The sequence below is a fragment of the Pongo abelii genome, chromosome 15 (genome assembly GCF_028885655.2).
Source record: "Pongo abelii isolate AG06213 chromosome 15, NHGRI_mPonAbe1-v2.0_pri, whole genome shotgun sequence".
Classification (NCBI taxonomy): Eukaryota; Metazoa; Chordata; class Mammalia; order Primates; family Hominidae; genus Pongo; species Pongo abelii.
In genome coordinates, this window is record NC_072000.2 from 95,656,608 (window position 1) to 95,682,603 (window position 25,996).

Genomic DNA, 25,996 nt, shown 5'->3' on the forward strand with positions numbered 1-25,996 from the left:
TCCTAACCCACCTTTCAAAGTGGTAACAGATGAAACCACCCAAGGCTTTCGGGAGGTCTTATATACATGGAGAACGTGTTGAGTGCACCTGGGATCTCCCTGCACAAAGCAGCTTACTACAAATCTTTGGCACATATGAGGGAGCCCAAAATAAGCTACCTCACTTGTCTCTGTGGTACCTGCACGAATGTCAGCTTTGGATATTCCAGTATCTGCCCAGCTATGTGATGAACGATGCTTTTCGTTCTAAAATAACAAAAGTGGCTGGGCGTGGTGGCTCACGCCTGTAATCCCAACAGTTTGGGAGGCTGAGGCGGGTGGATCACTTGAGGTTAGGAGTTCGAGACCAGCCTGGCCAACGTGGTGAAACCCCGTCTCTACTAAAAATACAAAAAATTAGCCAGACCTGGTGGTGGGCGCCTATAATCCCAGCTACGTAGGAGGCTGAGGCAGGAGAATCACTTGAACCCGGGAGGCAGAGCTTGCAGTGAGCTGAGATCACGCCACTGCACTCCAGCCTGGGCAACAAGAATGAAACTCTGTCTCAAAAAAAAATATATATATATATATAAAAAATAAAATAACAAAAGCATTATGGGACAAAACGGTCACCACGCTGAATTTCTACTTGGCTCGTAACACACCTAAGCAGAAGGCGCACGTGCAGTCACCCACCCCCGGCATGTTCCTGCACACGTGTGCACAGCCACCAGCGCGGGACCCTTCAGGACACCCCCTTCCTCACCCGACCACGGCCAGGGCGGCCGCCCCTACCTTTCCCCGCAGACCCGTTGTGGGCGTCGCGCTCTTCTGCACAGTTGGAGCCAAGTGCGGGGGTGTCGGGGTTCTCGGCCTGTGATCTGAGCGGCTGAGAGGCCGCCGGCGAGGCGGGGTCTGAAGACTCCAGCTGCCAGGGAGGGCTGTCCACGGTGGATTTTAAGCGTTCCCTCGAACCCTCTTTCTTTGGTTTGATGAGTTTGACTAAGGCTTTGGCTCCAATCCAGTGGTTCTTCCTGGTTAGAAGTAGATGTTTAGGACATAGCCAGCCCTCCCACACAACCCCAGGGGGTCCCTGGTTCCCTAACATGGGCTGGGATGTTCTTCCCCAGTCTGGGAAGCTCGGCCACTCACGTGGGGTTCAGGACAGTGACGCTCATGACCATGGTAATCATATTTGGGGCTCAGGAGCTAGAACCTAATTCTCAGTTTGGCACAGGGCTGGGGATGGTAGAAGCACGTGCATCGTGACAGAACTCGACTCTAGCTTCCCAGGATGAAGGAAGTGATGCCATGCTTAATTTAGTTGGCAATTTTTCTGTCAAAAAGCCATTTCCATGAATCTCATTTTCTGCTAAAGTTAATAATCAGTGAAATAAGCTGGCATTCCCTTGACTCCTCCCTGGCACTGAGTAATCTGGGTGAGGGGGAGAGGGCAGAGGAGAGCAGGCTGTTTGATTAAAAATCAGTGCATTTAAAGAGTAAGCAATAACATCACAGCGAGCTGGACACCGAGGGCATCCTGGTGTGACATGAAGAGAACCCCGCCTGGGCTCTCACCCCAACTACAGCACCTATTTATATTATCACTCCAGTTTCTCATCTTGGCTTCAATTACTGTGTCAAACAGACGATTCAGACCGAGCTTCTGGGCCAGGCATGGTGGTTCACGCCTGTAACCCCAGCACTTTGGGAGGCTGAGGTGGGTGGATCACTTGAGGTCAGGAGGTCGAGACCAGCCTGGCCAACATGGTGAAACCCCATCTCTACTAAAAATACGAAAATTAGCTGGGCGTGGTGGCGCATGCCTGTAATCCCAGCTACTTGGGAGGATGAGGCAGGAGGACGGCTTCAACCTGAGAAACGGAGGTTGCAGTGAACTGAGACTGTGCCATTGCACTCCAACCTGCATGTCACAGTGAGACTCCGTCTCAGAAAACAAAACAAAACAAAACAATAAGCACACACACAAAAACCAAAAACAGACTGAGGTTCGGAAATTCTGTGGTTCTGGATTCCCAGACACCTCAAGGGATTTGCAGTGATTCTGACTTCAAGGCTGGGCCAGGACAATCTGAAGGGACAATTCCTGGGGCTCAGGCCATGGACAAGGGGCAGCACTGCTAGGCTGGGCCAGCTCCACTCGGCGGGAGCTGCTGCTCTCTGGGAAGAGACATGTCCATGAAGCCACCCTGAGGTTCTGTGGATCCATAAAAATCTGCATAAGGTCAAAAGGTTCCCACATTTGAAGACCATGGGGGCTGGGTCAAGTGTGCTGCCCAAGCATCCTCTCCAAAACAGGAACATGGGTGTCCACGTCATGTTTAATCCTGAGACAAAAACCTGACAAGACAGCCCTGCCATCCTGCTTGAGTGACTCCAGGACCACGGATGCTCTGCCCCCTTAAAAAGGCTCATAGCTAAATGAAGCCTGTGTCTCACCGGGGTCACCAGACATTGGCCACCCCTCACAGGACAAGCTAGAGTACAGAGGCAGGCTGAAAGGATTCTAAACTCTCTCTGATGTGGGAGACATCTGTGCACAGGTGATCCGCTACACAGTGGATGGTGCGGGGCCTGCCCTAGATGACTGCTTTCACCCTGTGCACAGAAAAGGAAGCTTTTAAGTTCTGTCTTTATGTCACTACACTTAAATCAACTCACTTCTTTGGAGGAGGATCATAGAACTTGTATTGATCCATGATTTTTTCTTCCAGCTTTTCCTTGTGTCTTCGTAAGGCATTTAATTTGTCTCTGTGAATACAGGAGAAAGAAAACCTATCCATCCAGTTTTAAATCAAACAAGTGAATTTACTCATCGGCCCAGCCTGCAACCTTGTGTACCCGGGGCTGGTATTTTTCCAGGATTGAGATGAGGGTGCTCATCACTGTCATGGCCACTGAGTTTGGAACATGTGAATGGAGGCATGTGCCATGGGTTCGGGGAGCTCTATGACCCTGAGATTTACTGAAGCCCCTGGGACCCAGCCGTGAGCGAGCTCAAGGCAGCCAACTTCTAACAATCTGAAAACTCATGCTCGGAAGACGCAAGGATTCTCCTTCCAGGTTGTTCAAGACGTGGGATGCTCCCGGGGTCAGGGAGAACCTACCCCGCAGTGGTGAGGGGGCGGGGTTCGGGGGGTACATATTAACAACACCTGGGCAGTGAGGTTGAAAAAGTCAGCTCAGCAAAGTCAGATGCCTGACTCAGGCCCATTCCCACTCAGAAGCAAACTGAGAAGCTTTCAGGGGCCAGAAAGAGAAGTTAATGAGCACAGCAGGGCTGGAGAAACCAGGGGCCCTGGTGGGGACTGCAGTGAGCTCCTGTGCTGCCAACTCCGGCAGACCCCACTGCCGCAGGGGACTGAACCAGGGCACGGCGGGGCGGACTTCCCAAGACACCAGATGCCCAGATGATGAAGCCAAATTTCCTGATTTCTAAATATTGGAAATTGGGCCACTTTTCAAAAACTCTGCCAGGGACCAAAGAGGTATCTCTTGAATCTTGGGCGGGCTCAGGCACCTCTGCTTACCGGGGAGACCTTGGCCTTCCTCATACAAACAGAAAGTTTCTGTTTGCACTTAGGGAGTCACGGGGCTGCATCCACAGTGCCTTCGGAGCCACGCTGCCCATGGTACTGAGTTCTGTTGCCCACTCATGCCTCAGCGCTGGGTGGTCTTGAGAGCCCAGACCCTTGGCTTCCTCGTCTGAAAACGAGGCCTTACATGAGAGGTAACAGCTCATTCTCGAAGCTGCCAAGGTCCTGCCCCAGATGAGGGCTATCCCAAGAGCTCACGATGAGGTGAGCCCCTGTAACAAGTGACCCCAGCCACGCTCCGCTCCCAGTCCCCTGACTTGACATCTGTGTGCTGGTGTTCTGTGCTCACGGCCGTGCTGCTGAGCCTTAAGCCTTGAGTACTTCATGGCTGGGGTTGGCCCCACAGACTCACACAAACTCCAGGGCCCAGAGCAGGCCCCAGGAAGCCTGCCAACCCGCTGGCCTGGAGTAGACACTGTCTAATGCAAAAACGTCATCAAATAATCCCCCTGAGTGCTCCTATACTTCTTCCAGTTAGCACCTGCCCAACCTCTGCTGGTGATTTTTATCACTGGGATTATAGAGGGCCAACTTCAGGGTCATTTCCACCCCATAATTATAGCGTGCTTTTACATACAAACCATCCTCCCCAAGGTGGCACGCCAGCCCTAGACACGTAGGTGAAGCCGACAGAATAACAAAGGAGCATCGTTACATCAGAGAGCTGGGACAGCACACCAGTGTTCACTGTGGCCACAGTGACCACGTCCCACCACAAGCACGTCCCTTCTTGCCTTCCCCACACTGATGCCAGCACACCAATGCCTGCCCGGACGCCAATACCAGCCATTCCCGATCACGTGGAAGGACAGCCCAACCACCATGGCTAGGATCCAGAAACCACACTAGATTCTTGATTCCTCGACTTCTGAACCACGAGATTCCTGGCACCAAGGTTCGTCCTCTTGCCTTCTATTTCTGGAAGCTTCCCTGGCCCCGCCAGACTAGTATCCCTTCCAAAACAACTCCAGGAATCCAACATCTTTAGCTGGACATGGAAGCTACCACAGCTGAGCGCCCACCTCCTTTTCCAGCCTTCTCTCTGGATGCCCCCTGCACATTCCCCGCACTTAGACCACCTGCCACAGCTCACCTTCCCGTCCTCACCTGCCACGGCTCACCTTCTTGTCCCCTCACCTGCCACAGCCCACCTTCCCATCCTCACCTGCCACGGCCAACCTTCCTGTCCCCTCACCTGCCATGGCCCACCTTCCCGTCCTCACCTGCCACAGCTCACCTTCCTGTCCCCTCGCCTGCCACGGCCCACCTTCCTGTCCCCTTGCCTGCCACAGCTCACCTTCCTGTCCCCTCACCTGCCACGGTCCACCTTCCTGTCCCCTCACCTGCCACGGTCCACCTTCCTGTCCCCTCGCCTGCCACAGCCCACCTCCTGTCCCCTCGCCTGCCATGGCCCACCTCCTGTGGGCCTCCCCCAGACCCCCCAGGGTAGCTGTGGACTTCAACTCCCTCTATGTTTTTTTCCATGCTTCATGTAACCATTCACATCTGGCTGGTAATGGACAAAGCTCTGTTCACATCTTACCTCCCCCTACTGGTTCCTGGCTACCAGGGAACTTGTTCTGTGCACCTCACAGGGCCCACCAAGCCCACTTCCCTCCATCCAGGGGGACACAGGCAGGTGCACAGCACTCATTCCCAGCCTTCAGTTTGAATTCTCCCCCTTGAGATACTTCAGTGTTCTCATGATTTTTTCAAGTGAATTTAATTCTAGAAGCAGAGAAAAGAAGCTTCTGGTGGTGGAAAGCACCTCTGAAAGAGCAAACAAAAGCCAACTGAGAATTCTAGAAACTGAGAACATTCCAGGAAACTAAGGGCAGTCCGTGTTGGTGATCAGTCTGTGCCCTGCCCTCAGGATCCCAATGGGCACAGGGGCTCCTCTCTGCATGGGAAGCCAGGACCTCCAGAGACTGAGGACCTGCAGCTGTGGTGAGGGTGCGGAGAGGGGTTCAGGGACTCCCTGCTTACATGTACTGCTTCTGCTCCTCATGGTACTGCTCCTTGTTCTCCATGTTCTGCTCCAGAAGCATCTGGTTCTGCTGGCTCAACAGCTGGATCTGGCTCAGGAGGTGATGATTTTCTTCCTCCAAGTTCCCCTTGAGACGGGAGAGCAGCTAGAACACAGACCAACAGCGTCTCAGACACCACGTGACCCGGTGTTCCCACTGCTGGGAACCTAGCTCCCAAAGGAAGAAAGCCACTGCACAAAGATGTTCAACGCAGTATAGTCTATGCCAGTGGAAACTCGGAAAGGGCCAAACGGCCAAAAACGTGGGAATGGCTGAGTTCCCTTTGCAGCTGCACTGTCCAATCCAGATGTTCCAGATGTCCCTGGCAACGTGGCTACTGAGCAGTAAAATGCAGCTAGTACCAATCATGATGCACAAGTGCAAAATACACAACAGATTTTGAAGGCTTAATACAAATAAAAAGAATATGAAAAATCTCATCAATAATGTTTTCCTCTGTTTGTTTTGAGACGGAGTTTTGCTCTTGTTGCCCAGGCTGGAGTGGAGTGGCATGATCTCGGCTCACTGCAACCTCCACCTCCCGGGTTCAACCAGTTCTCCTGCCTCAGCCTCCTGAGTCTCAGCTGGGATTACAGGTGCCTGCCACCACACCCAGCTGTTTTTTTGTATTTTTAGTAGAGACGGGGGTTTCATCATGTTGGCCAGGCTGGTCTCGAACTCCTGACCTCAGGTGATCCAATCACTTCAGCCTCCCAAAGTGCTGGGATTACAGGCGTGAGCCACTGCGCCTGGCCTGAAGTCTGCCAACTTCTGTTATAGAGTATGACTGGGGTACAATGGGAAAATCACAGGCTTTGGATTCCAATGCGCAACTATGAGAAAGGAGGATGGGCTCGTGGGGCCACCGTAAGGATTGAGTAACATAGAGGAGAACACAGCAAAATGCCTGGTACACCGGAGGTGGGAAACACAGGCTGTCTCCTCCTCTTCACCCCATTAGCAATTCTAACTTTGACTTCAACATTAAGAGAAAAACCAAAATTCTACCTGTTTTTAATATAATTATACATAATTTATGCATACAGTGAGAAGAACTGGAAGGGAAAAGGAGGTGAAGCTGTGGCATTTTTTCACTAAAAATACTTCTGTGATTGCCACCGCTATATTGCTTGGGCAACAATTAAAACAAATACCATAATAAAGCATTAGTCTCCCCAGTGTAGAGAACTGCACGAGGCTTGGGAGTCAGGCACGTCACAAACGTGGCAAGTCAGCGGTCTGCAGGGTGAAAGGCCATCCCTGGAAACTCAGCTTTGGCCCAATGGAAAGACCCTGTGTGGCCAGAGGAGGGGGTCCCAGGGAACCAAGCCGGCTAGGCCCCGCCCTTCAGCCCAAGTCCATGATCCTGAGGGCCAGTGCATCCCAGGAACGATGGGGGAGCTGCTCTTCCACCTCATTAGATGCCAGGCAACAAACCAACCCAATGTAAGGCATATGGGCTCCTGGAGAGAGGTGGGGTGGGAGGGGCGGCGAGCACGGCTCCGAGCACAGCCACCCCCTCTCATCACTTCGCTCATGCTGCTTTGCTTCTGCCACAGGGTGAACCACGTCCCCAAAATTCATACAGTGAAGCCCTAAGCCCCAGTCCCTAGCATGGGACTGCATTTGGAGACAGGGTCCATAAAGAGGCCATTAAGTTAAAATAAAGCTGCCGTGAGGTGGGGCTCTGATCCAATCTGACTGATGTCCTTTGAAGAAAAGGAAATTTCGACACAGATACTGGGAATGAGCCCGCACAGAGAAAAGAGCACTGCCTGCGAGCCAGGGAGAGGCCTTAGGAGAAAACAGCCCAGCCGGTTCACGGATCATGGACGTCCAGCCTCCCAACCGGGAGAAACCCACTTCTGCTGCTTAAGCCACCCGGCTTGAGGTCTTTTGCTCCTCCAGCCCAGGGAGACAAACGTGGCTTCCATGTGTGGCCTGTTTGGGGGGACTGGTTTGTGCTGGACCTGGAGTTCCGCTGAATCCCTCCCCAAAAGCCACCATCCCGGCCACAGCCCTTCCCTCGTCCCCTCTCATGACCTGTGTTCCACCCTGAGTGAATCATCAGCATCTTCCAAAAAGTACCCCCGTCCATTTCTGTGCAAATCAGTCCTTCCCATGCAAAGCCTACCACACATGTCCAGCTCTTGCCAGTCCTTCACTTCGTAAGTGTGACCTTTTCCACGGGGCCTCCGCTGCAGCCCCTGACCTGAAACCTCCTGGAAGATCCTGACGCACCTGCCTGTGACAGCACAGCCTCTGGGGGCGAGGATTCCACAGGCAGTGCCGTGGCCTTTGCCTCCATCCTGCCTCCACCCCTGGTGGGGCCCTCAGGGTCCCAGGGTCTCTCATTCTCAGGGGGCATCACGAGATCTGGGTGGGTGGCCATGACAAGGCATCTTGGCACCCTGCACCTCAGTTTCCTCATTTGTGATGTCTTACAGGGCTACTGAGGGGTCTGGGCAAAAGGTGTCTGAGACTGTTTCTCAATAAAAGAGCAAACCTTGTCCTGAGGTGCCGGCTGTCCCTGGGGCTGTCTAGGAGGTGGAGTGAGTCCTACGTGCTCCTCCCTGCCACACCTGCCTCACCAGCCTTCCATGTGCTGGGGTCTGTTAAGATCTCATCTGGAGAGGGTCTTGCTGCTTGAGGCCATTTCCAACCTTGTGTACTAGAAGGGACGGCTCTGGAAGCCGGGGACTCCTGAGTGAGCTCCGTCCCAGAGGCAGCCACACCCCAAAATGGAGCAAATTCACACCACTTCTCTAGGACAGTGTGACTACCGAACTGAAGAGATGCAGGAAGACGGTATAGACACAGCTAAGAGGATCGAGATAAAACATCATCAACCGTCCCCACCGTGCCTCTCCTGACCCTGCAAAAGGTGACGGTCAGACAGGGGTGTTTTCGTATACAATCCCACCAGAAGCCACAATGACCCCCGTCAGCACCTCCAGCTTCACCGCAGCCTCTGTGCCACCTCAACACATTTGTGTCTTCGAGCACAAATGCCCATGAGGACCCCTCACAGCCTGGCTGAGCCCTGGGCTGTCCCCTTGGGGGACTCATCCCTGTCTCCCGAGGCTCCCCTGGCGCGGGCCTCACCTCGCAGTGGTTGTCCAGCTTGGTCAGCGAGATGTCCATGGTCTGGTGCTGCTCCTTCAGCTCGTCGAAGCGGGCCTGCCAGCGGTTGAGCTCCAGCTGCGCGTTGTTCAGTGAGGTTTTCAGCTCCTTGGTGTGGGCGTGCAGCTCCTCGTACTCCCCCTTCAGCTGGTGGTGCAGGAAATTGACCCTGGAGGGAGAAGAGTCACAGGGCAAAGGAGCTGAAGAGCCTGCCAAACAGGTAACGGCCCAGAGACCTGGGCTACGTCCCAGCTCTGACAGTGGCAGGCTGTGCAACCTTAGACAAAATCACAACCTCTCTGGGCTTTTTTTTTTCTTCCATGCATAAAATAAGGAGCTTGAACAAAACTGTCCATCAGCAAACTATGTTCTTTGGGGATGCATGAGGGCACCCCTGATGCCACCACACTGAGCCTCCAGGGAGACTGAGCAGGCAAGCTCAGACACCTGTTTCAACACAGCATCACTGCTACGATCACTTCTATGCTACAGCTTTGGTATCTGTGTACACTTGAAAAACAGGATTCTGCTGTTTAAAAAAATGTTTAAACTACTAACTAGACCATTTTTGCTCTAAAATTCTATGTCTCTGCCCAGCTCTTCTTCCCAATTCCAAGCCCCTTTCTAATTTCAGCTCCTGAGATAAAGTGTGAGATGGTGTGTATTGTGTAAATCTACTAAAATTGCTATCATCAAAACAACTATTATCCAACTGGGAGTTCTCTGGAGATTTGTATCAGAAAGCTCAAATTACCAGGGTCTTGTGGACTTGATTTGGACACAGACGTGTCTTATTTGGCCTGTACAATTTTACTTTTTAAAAACAAATTAGTTGACCAGGTATGGTGGCTCACGCCTGTAATCCCAGCACTCTGGGAGGCTGAGGAGGGAGGATCGCTTGAGGCCAGTTCTACACCAGCCTAGGCAACATAGTGAGACCCCCATCTCTGCAAAAAGTAGAAAAAAGTTGCCAGGCACCCGGGAGGTGGAGCTTGCAGTGAGCCGAGATCATGCCACCGCACTCCAGCCTGGTGACAAAGCGAGACTCCGTCTCAAAAAAAAAAAAAAAAAAACCATTGCCGGGCATAGTGATGCACACCTGTGCTCCCAGCTACTTGGGAGGCTGGGCTGGGAGGATCACTTAGGCCCAGGGAGTTGAGGCTGCAGTGAGCCATGATCATGCCACTCCAGCCTCAGTGGCTGAGCAAAATCCCATCTCAAAAAAAAAAAAAAAAAAAAATGTAGTTGCCAGCATTAAAAAATTTGAAGTTTACATCAATACCCAAACATTCAGGTTCTCTTAAAATATAAAAAACAAAAGGCTGCCCAGGCAGTCCCGGGCCTGCCTCCAGCTGGTGGCCTTTGCTGGAGCGGATTCTCTGCTGCCCTTTCAGACAATGTGCATTCTCCGTTCTACGGTCTGTGGTCTATGTCTGGTACTGTTTTACCCACGTGCTTTATTTGCCTGGGGAGCCACGGTATCTGAGTTTCTAACCCCCTGTATACACGAACTCGAGTATGTGGGAGGAAGAAGAATTTCGTATGGTCAAGCCTTTGCAATGAGACAGGACCTGGATTCCATCCTGACTCTGCTATTCACTAGAAACACTGACTTGGAACAAGTTATTTAATCTCTCGCAACCTGTTTCCTCATCTGTTTTTAAAAAAGCCGAAAAGATAATAATCGTATAATCGATTCTCATTACGTGTGGTAGTCACATTCTATAAAGTTGCTGTAAACACTGAATTAGTGAACAGCGAAGCATCCAGCCTAGGGAAAAAATACAGAATTAGGTTCCCGGGAGCCTCTGGTCACATTTTTGTTACTTGATCAATACATAACCTTGTTTTCTGTGGGTTTCTGTTTAAAGATACCTTATGTAACATATTCACAGCCAACAGCACTATAACTCATGCCTGAACAAAGCTTATCTAAGACTTTTTTCTCTGTAAGGCACATCACAGCCACCTTCTGCTTAGGGACATGAAACAGCACTTCAGTACTACAATTGTGGGTCATTTTAAACAGCAAAGTCACTTCCCGAAAGCACAAAATATGAAAACCGTGGTACTGAAGAGATTCTGAAAGGGACATTTGTTTGCAGTAGGAGCTGAAACAAGAAGGCAGTGTGTTGTCGTGTGTGCCCTCAGCTGGGAAGGTGCGCATCCAGCGACTCCCGCAATTCACCATTCTGTGCGTGTCCACAAAAGCCCCACGGAGACTGGTCTTGGGGCGGTAAATAAAACTTTAGCAAGTAGGTGGATTCACAAATAGGGGTTCTGTGAATCATGAGGAATGTGCAGTTTCTCCTTCATGAGCACGAGGCAGGCTTATGCCAGATGATGAATGCACCTGTGCCTGATGCAATCCTCACCACAAGGGAGGGAGGGGAGAACCACCTAACTCAGAAGACGCGCCATCCCCAGGTGTCAACTGAGTCCTCGCATGCCAGCAACCAGCTAGAGTTACCCTTTAGCTTATTTTACCCACCCAGCTGTTCGCATAGCAAGGGATAAAAATCCACGATTGCGGGGGACTCGACCTTTTTGGTGGTTGCTATGCAAGGAGGGTCTGAACAGAATCCGGGGTGCTGCTGTGTGCAGGGCTGGGTGCCGGCGCTCACCTGTCCAGCTCGCCCCGCAGCCTCTGGTTCTCACCCATGGCAAGGGCATTTGTCCTCTGCTCCTGCTGCAGCGCCTCTCGCTCAGTGGTCAAGACCTTCTCCCGCTCCTCCAGCTCCGCCTTGCGCTTCAGCATGTCACCGTGCCTGTTGGAGGGAAACACCTGCTGTGAGTCTGGCCAGGGCCTTCTTTTCCTACAGGTAACACACCCCAGAGGATCTGCGTGCCTCCTGTGAGAAAATGGGATTCCTCTGGAGAGTCTCTGCAGGAGTGAGGGGCGTGGGGAAGGGAGCAGGCAGGGAGCGTGGCCGCTGGGAGCCATGTCAAGGCCAGCACCAAGCCCCGGAGCCCAGAATCCTCTTCCTCCAGCCCGATCTGTCTCCATAGTCCCTCCATGCCCCGATAAAGCAGTCGCTCTTCCTTTAGCCACCTGACAATGCGATGACTACATTTTCTGAGCTCCATGCCCTTCTCTTTTAGGGAATTATAAATAAGCTACTACGTAGTTCACTAAGCACAAATAAATCTAAGAGAAACCACAAAACAAACAGTGGAATTCCACTGCAAATCACAGCTAATCCCACCCTCCAAGGGCTGGAGAAGCCTCTCCCTCTCCCCTTAGGAGCCCGCATCCACTTGTTCTTAGTCTGGCCTTCCCCAGGGGACAGAGGCTCACCCAGGAGCTGCCAGGGACTAGCTGTTGTCACATACACACAGCAGCTCTCCTCTGGCCCCTTAGCCACAGCCCTCACCGTCCCCACAACTTTCTCCTTACCCTCAAGGCTCTAATGTTTTCCAGGCTCTAATCTATCTTTGTCAGCTGCACTGGCCGTCTCTGGGGGGCAGAGTACAATGATGTAGCTCCATAGGCCCCGGCCCCTCCCCCTCCCAGCCTGTTTCAACCTCGTGTGTTCACGGGTGACCCAGGATCTCCTAGCAGACTGGAAGTGTTGAGAAGTCTGAGGCACAGTCTCCTGATCGTCCCCATTCAGGCAAATTCTTCTCTACAGACCCCTTTCTGAGTGTCTCACACCCAAAGACAATCTGACAGAGGCTAGCCAGTGTCCCTGGGGTTTCAGGCCTTTCTCTTCAGGACTCCAGTGCACCTTGTTGGAAAAGCACATTCATCAAGCATGTCTCTAACCATTAGCAATGACCCAACTATAGGGCGGAAACTTTATAACTCTTACTCACCACTGAATCCCCGTGTGAGGAATGACACGTAGTGAATGCTTGTTAGAGCAATAAGTGAGTGAGTGTCTCCGATTTAAGTGTCAAATGAGAAGAAGAGAAAACCATCATCCTTGTGTGCCATGTACCTACACTCCTAAACCTGTAGCCCTGCTGCAGACACAGCAAGGGAGCCTCTAGTCATCTGTCCAACCAGCAAAAAGCACTGAGTAACTACCACAAGCTGTACTGAGCAAGGACCTGCAGAGAAAACAACAGTCCAAACTCCACCTGCCAAAACCTTTGCCCTCTGAATGCACATTAAGAATACAATAAGGGGCCAGGTGCGGTGGCTCACGCCTATAATCCCAGCATTTTGGGAGGCTGAGACAGGTGGATCACTTGAGGTCGGGAGTTCAAAACCAGCCTGGTCAACATGGTGAAACCCCATCTCTACTAAAAAATACAAAAATTAGCCGGGTGTGGTGGTGCATGCCTGTAGTCTCAGCTACTTGGGAGGCTGAGGTAGGAGGATTGCTTGAACCCAGGAGGTGGAGGCTGCTGTGAGCCAAGATTGCTCCACTGCACTCCAGCCTGGGCGACAGAGTGAGACTCCATCTCAAAAGAAAGAAAGAAAGAAAGAATACACTACGGCATTATTTAATACGACATAACATAACACTAAGAATAAGGCACGCGAGTGCCTGGTGAGTGCTGGGCATCATGCTAGTATCAGACTTACACGAATGCTTCATTAGTTTGTCAGCTGGGTGCAACTCCTACCACGTCTAGACACAGCACCACGTACACAATAAATGTCACACAAATAACAAGATGGGTGGGGGAAGACGAGGGAGAGATCAAAGTGCCAAGAGGCAGAAGATGCTACTTTAGGCCAGAAGGAGTAGTTTTATAGTTTCATATGCCTCAACAGCCCCTGAAGGATGGAGATCTGGATGGATAAAAGGGGTGAAGAACTCCAGATAGAGACAAAAAGGAAGCACTTGGTAAGTGAATAAATGAATGTCATCACCACCTATGAACCCACAAGCATCATCAGCGCCCACACAAGGCTTTTGTGATTCAATGACATTTGTGGCTCCTGACCGTGGAGATATGCTCCCCACTCCCACCTTGAAGAACCAAGGATCGCTCAGCCATGTTGTTGAGGCTGCTCCAAAGGAAATACCATCAGCGGGGCCATTTCCCAGGCAAAGGAAGTAGAACTTGCTCCCTCTGTTGTACTCCAAGTATCTGAGAGCCTCTCTTTAGCCATGTCTCTCTCATGCATCAGATTCAGGTGCACATCACACCTGCCCCTCAGACTCTGGAGAGCAGCATCCTACCTCTCCTAGCCCTCCCTGGATCCTGCCATGCCCTGCGCAGGTGCCTGGTACCATCACTGATTAGCAGGAGACAATCCCAGCACAGATTGGCTGACTTAATGAATACAAAACCCAAGACCATGAACTGTCAAGAGTGCAAAGTTAAGATGTGTGCATTTCAATGTAAGTAAGTTTTACCTGTAAAAAATGGGGTGAGGGGGTGGAGAGTGGGAGGTGCACATGAAATGAGAACGGCAGGACATAAATGACTGTCGAGAGTGCATGACGCATACACAAGAGTTTCACTATATGATTCTGCTTACTTTCTATAAGATTCCATAATTAAAGGTTAAAAATGAAAGAAAGCAAGTGAGACTTTGATATGAAAGAGAAGAGCTGGGAGGCCAGAGAAGGCACACCCCTACAAACGGAGCCGTGGAGAATTCCCTCCTTATTTCTGCTTTGGGGAGAAGAGAGAGAAGAGAACCCCTAGGGATCAGGGCCCCAAAGGCCCACTGGAAGTAGCAGAGGCACCCCCTTCTCCACACAGGACCCCCTCTTGCTACTGTCTCCAGTTGCACGAATTCCAAATTGCTGAAGGTAATGTTTATTTCCTTCCCTTTGGGAAAGCTCAGGTGCCCCAACAATGGGAAGCAGCTGGCCAAGAGATTTCCTGCAGGGGAGGGCCGGGGAAGTCCCAGTCCTCCGCGCAGCCTGACAGACTCCCCAGGCCTGGCCCCAGGCCCTGCTGCAGGCCTACCCAGGGGCCCCACCTCCACCCTCCTTCACCTCCCCTCCCCACACACCCTGCCTCTCCCCCGAGCCCTGCCCACTTCCCCAAAGCCCTGCCTCTCCTCCAGGCTCTACCCCTCTCCTGAGATCCCGCCTCTCCTCCAGGCTCCACCCCTCTCACGAGCCCCCCCCCCCCCGCCTCTCATCCGGGCTCCACCCATCTCCCCCAGACCCTGCCTTTCCCACAGGTCCTACCCATCTCCCCCAGACCCCGCCTCTCTCCAGGCTCTACCTCTCCCCCCAGGCTCTGCCTCTCCTCCGGGCTCCACCCCTCTCCCCAGGCCCCACCTCTTCTCCATGCTCCACCCCTCTCATGAGGCCCCCGCCTCTCCTCCAGGCTCCACTCATCTCCCCCAGGCCCCGCCTTTCCCACAGGTCCCACCCATCTCCCCCAGACCCTGCCTCTCCTCCAGGCTCCACCCCTCTCCCCAGGTCCCACCTCTCCTCCAGGCTCCATCACTCTCCCCCAGGTCCCACCCATCTCCTCCAGGCTCCACCCATCTTCCCCAGGCCCTGCCTCTCCCCCAGGTCCCACCCATCTACCCAGGCCCCACCTTTCCCCCTGGGCCCAGCCTCTCCTCTGGACTCTACCCCTCCCCAGATCCCCTTCCTTCCCCAGGCCCCACCTCTCCCCGAGCTCCTTGTGCTCCAGCTCCAGGTTCCGATGCAGTGTCTTCAGGCAGCTGTGCTGGCGGATGAGGGCCTCGTACTCGGCCGATTGCCGCTCGTGCAGCGTGCCCAGGTGCTCGTGGTCCTGCAGCAGGGCCTCGTAGGCCGCCGTAAGCTGCTCCTGCTGCCTCTGCAGGCTTTCGTTCTCCGTCTCCTTGGCCGTGTGGTGGTTCTGCAGCAGCGTGTACTGCGCGGTGAGTGCGGCGCTCTGGGAGCTCAGTGTGGAGTTCTCCACCTGCCGAGAGGGAGAAGCGCGGCGTGGCGCAGGCCCCACAGTCAGCGAGGAGGGCTGGGGAGCAGGTCAAGTGCTCGAGCAGACACGAAAACAGCCGGGACCCTCAGGGCAGAAGACCCAGAGGGTACCCAGGATGGCTGTTCCAGAACTTAAGGAACTGCTGTGGGAAGGGGACTAAACCGCATAGACGGGCACTCAGAGGGTGCTTCAGTCCTGAGCCACTTGCCACAAATGTGAGCTGCTGGGGCAGATGATGTCCTTTCCCTGGATAACTCCCTTGTGTGCTGTGCCCTCTTTGACTATTTTTTAAAAACCTCTTTTCAGCTGACCGTGGTGTCTCAGACTTGTAATCTCAGGACTTCAGGAAGCAGAAGCAGGAGGGTCACTTGAGCCAAAGAATTCAAGACCAGCCTGAGCAACACAGTGAGACCCCATCTCTACAAAAAAAAAGTATTTTTAACTTAGCTGGGCATGGTGTTGTATGCCTATAGTCCCAGCTACTTGGGAGGCTGAGGCAGGAGGATTGCTTGAGCCCAGGAGTTGGAGGTTATAGTGAGCTATGATTGCAGCACTGCACTCCAGCCTGGGTGACAGAGTGAAACCCTGTCTCTTGCAATGAAAACAAAACCTATTTTCTAGAACAAGTAGACAGAATATCTGTAAATAAGGATATAGAATACCTGAACAATACTATCAACCTACTTAACATAATTGATATTTGTATACCTCTCCATCCAACAACATCCAAAATCATCAGAAAACTGAAGAGGAGGGAATACTTCCCAAATCATTTTATGAAGCCAGAATTACCCTGATATTAAAACCAGATTAAGACTGTAAGAAAAATTCAAAATAGTCAATATACTATTTTCTTGTTAGCAGAACAAATTCCAATTTCTTTGCCAAACAGTTTCCTGTTGATTGTCCTCACCCCATAAGTTACATATTTTCAAACTTTTCTCAGAAATTGCAATAAAAAGCCAGGTGTGGTGGCTCACACACCTGTAATCCCAGCACTTTGGGAGGTGAGGCGGGTGTGGATCATTTGAGGTCAGGAGTTCAAGACCAGCCTGGCTAACTTAGTGAAATCCTATCTCTACTAAAAATACAAAAATTAGCCAAGGCACAAGAATCACTTGAACCGGGGAGGTCGAGCTTGCAGTGAGCCGAGATCGCACCACTGCACTCCAGCCTGGGTGACAGAGTGAGACTCCATCTCAAAACAAACAAAAACTGCAATAAATAATTTATTTCCCCACAGTCTATAGGCGATAAATGAAAACAAGCATCCAAAGTGGCACACAACCTAGTTCTGCTTGATGCTCTCAACAGTCTGGGAGCCACTTAATATCCTACACTTCCCTCTTGGAAATTAAAAATTTACATTAGCTTAAAAAGAAAGAGTTCTGCCAGGTTCTACAGTAAAGAAACCTGGTTAACTTTGTTAAACCAAGCTTAATCCTGAAACTTCTTTTCCAAGTCAGTCCTAGTAACACCTCAAGGAAAAGACTGGAAAACACGGACAGGAATGCAAGTAAAAGGAGAGAAATAAAATGAAAATTGCCCATGCAGCCATTTTCTCAATCACTGAAAATGGCTTAAAAACTATCACCCCCCTTCACTGATCACTGTTTACAGCGAGTCTATTAATAAAATCCCAAACTGCTTTGTGTTTTGATCTGCTGCTTTTGAGGAGTCCTAATGCCCCCAGTTGGTCCCCAGGAGCCACAGATAAACATCCCGCCGGGCTTGTGACCACTGGTGCTGGGAGCCCCGCTCACCTGCAGCTTGGCAGTCTGGGTCTGCAGCGTGGTGTTGTGCTCCTGCAGGAAGGCGCTCTGTTTCTGCAGAGTCAAGATCTGGCTGCTGAAGGTCACGTTCTGGGTCTCCAGGTGCTGCAGCTGTTCCTTGAGCAGCTGCTTCTCAGCCTGCAGAGCTGCGTTCTAGAAGATCGGGAGGTATGAGCGAATCAAACTCCAACTGGGTAAATGCTAACTGGCCACAGGTACTTGGGTTGTAATGAACCCTCAGAAGTTGATGTTTTGGGGGCCAAAGCGAGGGGTCCACTGGATGAGGGCAGTATATTTTCTCTCTTTGAAAAAGATAATCAGCAGGATTTTTTTAAAAGGCTACACATCATGGGGACACTGCCTGAGACCTGCATATGTGAGTGGGAGGTGAATGCATGCTGGAGTTAAAGCCGCTTCCTTTGTCTCTTTAATGCTTTCCTTTGTTTTCTGTTGAACACCCTAAGAGTGCATTTCTGTGAGCTGGTTCCATCTCCCATTGACTCCAGCCCTGAGTATCTCACAGGACAGGGAGTCAAAGCCTTAGGCTACAGCCTTACTCAGAGGTGACAGCAAGTAGAATAAGGCACTTTACATTACGTGAGACTAATAAAGACCATGTTAAAGTTTGCCACCAACTGGGCTAAGGGCCAGGACCCATAGTCTTTTACTATCCCTTATTAGCATGTGGCTTTGGGTCAAATCTCTGAAATTCTGTTTTAGCTTTATCATCGATCAAATAATGAAAATCACCACTCTGAACTTCATAAAGTCATTGTTGAGAATCAAAGTCAGAGGTACGGACATGCATCAGCAGACTTTTTCTAGAAAGGGCCAGATAGGAAATACTTTTGGGTTTGCCAGCCATGGGGTTTCCATCTCAACCTAAAGAATCACTGTCACTGTAGGGGAAGCAGCCCCAGACAACCTGTAAACAATGGGCATGACTGTCTGCTAATAAAACTTTATTTACAAAAGCAGGTGGGGGCTGGAGTTTGCCAATCCCTGGTACTGGGCACTGAAAGACACAACACTACAGGAAAAGGCTGAATTGCCATGAAGACTGTGTGTACCCCTGATGTGAGAATCACTGAAGGGACCTCGAATGAAGAGGGGCCCACGGGACCTGCAACTCAAGACGTGTCCAACTAGATCTGGCTAAATCTCCTGTGTTCTTTGCAGCAATAACAAGTCATCAATGGGACTACTGATAAGGCAGTCTCTCTCTCTGTCCCCAATGGACCATGCCCAGGCCAGCCCACTCACATTCCGCTCCAGCTCGATGGCCCGGTCCTTCACTCGGAGAAGCTCCATGGTGGCTTCCTTGTGGCCGGGCCCCCAGGCCTCCTTCCCCTGGTGACTGGTGGCTGTCTTCCCCGCAGGGTGCTTGAAAGAGTTCTGCAAGTGCTGTCCCTCTTCCTGGTTCTGCCTGAGGGTCTCACACTCCTTCTTCAGCTACAGGTGTGACAATGACCAAGGAGGCTTTAGGCGGAAGCAGCCTGGCCTGGAGCCCCAAGTGAGTGGCTGAGGGCAGCCTGCACCACACCCTCCACACTCCCCATACTCGCCAGCCCTGGTCCGTGTAAGCCAGACGCGCTCCTTCTCTTTTGAGGGGAAGGCACCAACCCTCTGCCCTACATTTTCCCTTCCCTTCCAGAGAGGACAGGGAGGCGGGGGCCTGCAACCCGTTCCTGCCTCAGTCCCTGCTTTAGCTATGTGGCTTCCTGCTTTCCTGAGCCTCAGTTATCCACTCCCTCAAACAGAGGTGAGGCTGAGGATACAGGAGGTGAACAGGGACGAGATCTCAAAGCCCCTGCTGGCACTGGAGCAGCTTCATCCAGATTCCTATTCAATCCTGTAGCCAAGAAGCATGGCATGTGTTCAAAACTGAGGCTGGACGAGTGCATGTGTGGAAGGGGGGAGTGTGCACACCTGATCATCTGTGAGAGTGTGCACATTGAGAGCACGTGTTGGGTGTGTACACCTGTGTGTGAGGAGCATGTGTTTGTGTGTGGAGTGTGCACACACGTGGTGGGCACATGTATAATACGTGTGTAGAGAGCATGCATGTACGTGTAAGGAGCATGTACATATGTGTGTATGTGTGGAGAACACACATCTATATGCGTGTGGAATGTGTGTTAACACGTGGCAAATACGTGTGCATGCATGCACCCAGAAGTAGACGTGTGCATGTCCTCACGAGTCCCTGTGCACCCATCTGTCTCACTGGAGGGTGCCCGTGAGACTCTGCAGGCCGTTGCTCAGTGCCCAACATGCAGTTTCATGGAGGGCTCTCAGGGGTGTTCCCATATCTTGCCTGGAGGACTTGGTGCTGCTCTAGGCCACTGCCCGCCTACCTGCAGGCCTGTGGCTCTTACTCTGGTTCTGTTTGGCCCCAGTGCATGTGATTCTGAGGGTGGCTCCCTCAGTCACTCTGTGGCGCATCTACACCTGCCCTAGAAAATGGGTATCCAGGCCACCCCACTGCTACACAGGTGAGGGGCTGGAAAGGGTGAGGCTGAGAATGGGCAGCTGGGCCCACAGTGCAACCTCTATGCTCACCGTCTGCAGCTCACTCTCTAACTGGCGATTTCGGCTTGCTTTCTCTTCCATCTGTGCTTCCAAGAGCACGATCTTTTCTTCTTTCACGGCCAGTGTTGTTTTTAATGCTGATTCATGTCTGCCCTCCGAAATCTTGTATTTTCTGGAAAACACAAAGATACAATAGTATCGCTTATCTACTTCTTCTCCACAACTTCCCAGTGTCCTTGCTGCCAACACACCACTCCTTCCATTAGGCTGGGTTACGGAGCTGCAGCTTTTGGTCCAGAAGAACTCACGAGCCAAAACTCATCTTCCCAGAACCCTTTGGGGGTTCCCTGGGTAGAAACACCTGTGACACCTTCAAAGGCAACACCACGGCTACAGTTTTACAGTCACTGTCTGAGGCAGGAATTATTATTGCTATTTTACCGAAGGGGTAACTGAGTCTCAGAAAGGTTAAGCAATTTGTCCAAGATCACAGTGCTAGGTTAAGTGGTAAGTCTAAGGCCTTTCCACCAGAGACGACTCCTACTATAAGACATGTGGATCTTCTCTGTTATAAGTCCAGGAAAAGTCCAAGATGTTCGATTTCCCAAAAAACAAGATCAGGCTGAGCACAGTGGCTCATGCCTGTAATCCCAGCACTTTGGGAGGCCAAGGCGGGAGGATCACTTGAGGTCAGGCGTTCGAGACCAGTCTGGCCAACATGGTGAAACCCCGTCTCTACTAAAAAAACACAAAAATTAGCTGGGCATGGTGGTGCATGTCTGTAATCTCAGCTACTCAGGAGGCTGAGGTGTGAGAATCACTTAAAACCAGGAAGCAGAGGTTGCACTGAGCCGGGATCGCGCCACTGCACTCCTGCCTGGGTGACAGAGTGACACTTCGTCTCAAAACAACAACAAAACCCATTATCATTTAAGCAAGCATTGCAGGGAAAAACTGTAACAGTCCAATTTTTTAAAAAAATTAAGAAGCGTGGCTGGGAGCAGTGGCTCACACCTGTAATCCCAGCATTTTGGGAGGCTGAGGTGGGCAGATCGCTTTGAGCTCAGGAGTTCAAAACCAGCCTGGCTAATATGGCGAAACCCCCTCTCTACAAAAAATACAAAGATTAGCCAGGTGTGGCAGTGCATGCCTGTGGTCCCAGCTAGGTAGTGGTCTCCAGCTGGGGCTGGAGGATCGCTTGAACCTGGGAGGTGGACATAGAGGTAAGCCGAGATCATAACACTACACTCCAGCCTGGACAACAGAGCCAGACCCTGTCTCAAAAAAAAAAAAAAAAAAAAAAAATTAAGAAGCTTTTTCATCGACAAAATCTTCCACACCTATCTGAGAACCTCAAGGAACAAGAGCTGGAACAGAAACGACCAAGGAACACTGGGTTCAAGGAACCGCGTGAGGTCACAGGTCACAGCCCTCGGCAGTAGAGAGTTCATGGAGGTCTCAGGGGAGGGTGAGGAGCCTGCAGACTGAACAGCAGAGGAAGTGCTCCCACGATGGGGAGAGGGAGAGGAGGCCCTCACGTGTCACTGCCGCTGTCGTCCTCCTGCAGCAGCAGCTCCCTGTTGAGGCCGACCTTCTCCAGTTCCTGGCTCAGCTTGTCCAGCTCACTGCTGAGCTGCTGGCTCTTCAGCTTCTCGAGCACCAGGTCCTGGAATGATGGGGAGAGAGCACGGGATAGGAGCTCAGCAAAACACGCAGGGAGGCCAGGTGCCAGTCCCGCCCGGGTGTGAGCAACTGTCCTCCCAGGCCACGGCTGCCTCTGTGTGGAGCGACGGGACTCTGAACCCCAGGGATGCTCTTCCCAAGGAAAGCCAATGGATGCACTTGTCCAGCCCTCCTGGTGCTGAAAACAACCAGACCAGGTGGCTACATGTCAGGATGGATCTAATATGCCACTTCTCTAAGTCATGTATTTGAAATGCCACTTATGTTGACCTTTAAGTAGTACGTTTGATTTCTGATAATATGGCTGCCTTTTCAACAAAGCAACAAGTAATTAAAGGGCCCTTGTAGACACTTTGAAACAGAAAATGTGTAAAGAGGGGAAAGATTTTATTTTAAACGCTGGATCTGGTTTACTTTCCATTTTTTAGAGACAGCGTCTTGCTTGGTTGCCCAGGCTGAAGTGCAGTGGTGTGATCACAGCTCACTGCAGCCTTGAACTCCTGGCTCAAGTGATCCTCCACCTCAGCCTCCTCAGTAGCTGGAATTACAGGTGTGCACCAGCACACCTGGCCAATTTTTAAATTTTTTGTAGAGAGGGGGTCTTGCTATATTGCCAGGTTGGTCTTGAACTCCTGGCCTCAAGCAATCTTTCTACATTGGTCTTCCAAAGTGCTGGGATTACAGGCGTGAGCCACTGCACCCAGCCTTGGTCTACTTTTCAAAACATGGGTGTTGAATGCATGTCGGTGGTTCACTTCTTCCACCCCAGTTTACGTCAGCACCTCTTTGTAGCTCTCAAGGTAGTGACCGTTTTCTGCCTGGTGTCACAGTCATTCACATGCATGCTTAACCCTCCTACCGAATCCTCAGACCTGAAGGGCAGTGTGACAGAGACAGTGATGCTCACCACCTACTCCCCAAATTTCCCAGCCACCCTGTATCAGCTGAAGCCAAGTCACCAGCTCTGGCAAAGGGGCTGTAGGTGGGAGTGACGTGGGTGACTTCCTGACTGGAGCACAGAAGAGCCTATGTGTGACATTCAGCTGCTCTTTCGCCTGCCATGGCAACCGCCCAAGCCTGGTGTTGAGACGGTGGAGCCATAAGATCAAAACAGCCTGGACTGCTGGGTCAAGCAGAGGACAGACTGCCTGAAGGGTCTCCTGGACTCTGGTGAGCAAGAGGTAAGCCTTGGCTGTGATGAGCTGCAGGGATGCTGGGGTTGGCTATCGTAGCACAGCCTAACTAACCTACGCTAACAAGCCGGGGCTCTGCCTGTGTTCATATTTTGGATCTCTCCCCCACAGCACATGGAATTGCCTGCATGGATGGTCAGTCATCTCTTTCCAGTGTGGAGACTGCTCAGTGTTCACCAAACCCATTTCCTTCTCTTATGTGGCATGTGCACCCTGTGGTTGGGTGTGGCTGTGCTGCTGAGCCCCACCCATACAGCGTGATCTTCCTCACTCTCTCTTTTCCTCCTCTACCCACCACACGCCGAGGAACCAGAAGAGGACTCCACTGGGGGTGCCCAAGCCTCAAGATGGCAGAAGCCAGGCGCCTGAACTGGGCCTTAAGTGCAGTGACTCCAGCGCCTGGCTTCTCCCATGTGGGCAGGGCCCCCACACTAGACCCCTTCACGAGTGAGATAAACGGTGCTGGGCCGCTCAGCTGCTGTAGCCATTTCCCAGAGCAGCCATCTACTCACCCCAGCATACTAAACAAATGCCCAGGTGGCCCAACAACACTTACCAGGGTAAGGACAACATGGAATTCTGGAGGATTTTATATCCCTCAAGAGATTAACACATTCACTCTCTTTGACCCTGTAATTCCATTTCTGAGAATATATCCTAAAAATAGTTTGATTCATGAAGGTCTGTGTATACAAGATGTCTAGTATTATTTAAAATAGTGGAAAATAGGATTCTAGGAAAAAAGGTAATAAAATTTAAAAAATAAATTAAAAAAAAAACTTCAGGAAAGGATTCTAGGAAAAAAAAAGTAATAAAATTTAAAAAATAATAAATAAAAATAAAATAGTGGAAAACACTAAGACAATCTAAACATCTAAAAAATAATTACAGTAAACCTATAGGATTAAATATCTTGGCCAGGTGCAGTGGCCCATACCTGTAATCTCAGCACTTTGGGAGGCTGAGGCGGATGGATCCCCTGAGGTCAAGAGTTCAAGACCAGCCTGGCCAAGATGGCGAAACCCCGTCTCTACTAAAAATACAAAAATTAGCCAGGCGTGGTGGTGCATGTCTGTAATCCCAGTACTCAGGAGGCTGAGGCAGGAGAATTGCTTGAACCCAGGAGGTGGAGCCTGCAGTGAGCTGGGATGACACCACTGCACTCCAGCCTGGGCGACAAAGCGAGATTCTGTCTCAAAAATAAGTAAGGGTCGGGTGTGGTGGCTCATGCCTGTAATCCCAGGACTTTGGGAGGCCGAGGCGGGTGGGTCACCTGAGGTCAGGCGTTCGAGACCAGCCTGGCCAACATGGTGAAAACCCATCTCTACTAAAAATACAAAAAGATTAGATGGGTGTGGTAGCGTGCATCTGTAGTCCCAGCTACATGGGATGCTGAGGCACGAGAATCACTTGAATCCGGGAGGCAGAGGTTGCAATGAGCCAAGATCACGCAACAACACTCCAGCCTGGGCGACAGTGAGACTCCGTCTCAAAAATAAATAAATAAATAAAACAAATAAATAAACAAATATCTTACAGCCATTGGGAATTTGTGGCTTTGAAATCTAAAATAACAAAAACCACAACATAATAAATAAAAACCACAACAGCTCACCTGCGTGTATGACATCAAGCACGTGTCTGTATACACAAGCGAAAATGATGAAACGAAACAACCCAAACTATGAGGAGCGTTATCTCTGGGTCGTAAGATTGTAATACGTGGTATTTACTGGGTTCTTAGACCTTAGGTATTGCTGTTTAGAATTAGATAAAGCATTTAAGGAGAACACAGAGTCTTACTTGTCTCCTGAAACCATGCACCACAGAACCCACCACCACCACCACCTGCCAATCCCCTTACAGGGGCCGCCTGTGTCCACTCACCTCCCTCAGAGTCGTCAGTGTCCTCGCATGCACGGTGACTTGCTTGGTGAGGTCCCGGTTGTCCTTCTCCAGCTCCTTCAGCTTGCCGGCCGCGTCCCGGCAGCGGGCCAGCTCCTTGTCCAGTGCGCGGCTCTCCTTCTCGACAGCGGACAGTTTGGCAGTGCTATCATCCAAGACCGCGTCCTTGAGCTCCACCTGCTGCCACAGCCGCTTGGTCTCCTTCTCCAGCAGCTTCTTATCCTTCTCGAGCTGGGCCACCTCCTGCTCCAGGGCCTTCCTGTCCTTCTCGGCCCCCTCCAGCTGTGCATTGGCCAGCCGGAGGGCCTCCAGGTCCCGCCGCAGCGCCTGGCGCTCGGCCTCCAGCTCGCCCAGCTCACTCTCCAGGGTCTGTGTCTTGTGGCTGCTGCTCTCCAGGCTCTGCTGCAGCCTGAGGTTCTCAGCGCTCACACTCTGGTAGCTAAGCTCCAGGCGCTCTGACTTCTTGCCCAGCGCCTTGAGCAGCTCCACGTTCTTCCTCAGCTCCTCCTTCTCACGCTCCAGCTGCTGGTTCTCCCTCTCCATCTGTGCCAGCTTGGTGCTGGTGAAGCGCATGGTCTCCACCAGCCTGCGCAGCTCCAGGTTCTCTGCGTCCAGCTGCTTGTTGTCACGCTCCAGGCCCTCAAGCTGCAGGGACACGTTCTGCAAGGTGTCCAGAGACTTCCTCAGCGTCCGGTTCTCCAGCTGCAGGCCCTGGCTCTCATGCTCCAGGGCCTCGACTTTCTCGGTGGCTGTCTCCAGGGAGGTCACCTTCCTGGCCAGCCTCCCGTTCTCCTCCTGGAGTCGCTGCAGCTCCCTCTCCAGCTTCTCCGCCTGCTCCCCCTTCTCCTTGGCCTGCTCCAAGTCCCTGTGCAGCTGCCGCTTCTCAAACTCCAACTGGCTGAGCTTGCCATTGGCCTCCGTCACCGTCTGGTGGAGGGCTTTGTTCTCCTTCTCCACGTCTTTCATGCGGGCCTCGCTGCTGACCTGCGACCTCTCCCGCAGCGACCACATGGCTCGGTTGAGGTGGTCCTTTTCCTGCTCAAGGTCCTTGATCTATGGGAAAACACAACAGGCACAACCCAGGCTGCTGCAGGAACCTATTTCAGTGACGTGGGCTCACACTGGGGATGGGAGAGAGAAGGCCTTGAATGGCTGTCCGACCTGTGCTCAGATACTGCCTGTGTGTTCCCCAGAGGCCTGACAGACACGGATGAGTGGGCACGGACACCACCACTTAGATGGTTCAAGTCAGAATACACTGAGAGCAGCCACAATGATTTTAAAATGTAACTACATCTCTCTCCCTAAGTTTCAGTGGTTTCTCTTGGTCTCTG

The 25,996-nt window shown here is 51.7% G+C and overlaps 1 protein-coding gene across 4 annotated transcripts in view; it reads right to left on the reverse strand.

Annotated features, from left to right (window-relative positions):
• The window catches only part of CCDC88C (coiled-coil domain containing 88C), a 145,568-nt gene that overhangs the window by 16,777 nt on the left and 102,795 nt on the right, over positions 1 to 25,996 (reverse strand). For all 4 annotated transcript variants that reach the window (XM_054530411.2, XM_054530412.2, XM_054530413.2 and 1 more), the window contains 11 exons: positions 24,645 to 25,715; positions 21,420 to 21,547; positions 19,912 to 20,053; positions 18,613 to 18,801; positions 17,341 to 17,502; positions 15,282 to 15,559; positions 11,371 to 11,514; positions 8,729 to 8,915; positions 5,583 to 5,728; positions 2,662 to 2,751; positions 775 to 1,013 (listed from right to left, as the gene is read on the reverse strand). In XM_054530411.2, the coding sequence (XP_054386386.1) occupies positions 775 to 1,013; positions 2,662 to 2,751; positions 5,583 to 5,728; positions 8,729 to 8,915; positions 11,371 to 11,514; positions 15,282 to 15,559; positions 17,341 to 17,502; positions 18,613 to 18,801; positions 19,912 to 20,053; positions 21,420 to 21,547; positions 24,645 to 25,715 (2,776 nt within the window). The remainder of the gene's footprint in view (positions 1 to 774; positions 1,014 to 2,661; positions 2,752 to 5,582; positions 5,729 to 8,728; positions 8,916 to 11,370; positions 11,515 to 15,281; positions 15,560 to 17,340; positions 17,503 to 18,612; positions 18,802 to 19,911; positions 20,054 to 21,419; positions 21,548 to 24,644; positions 25,716 to 25,996) is intronic.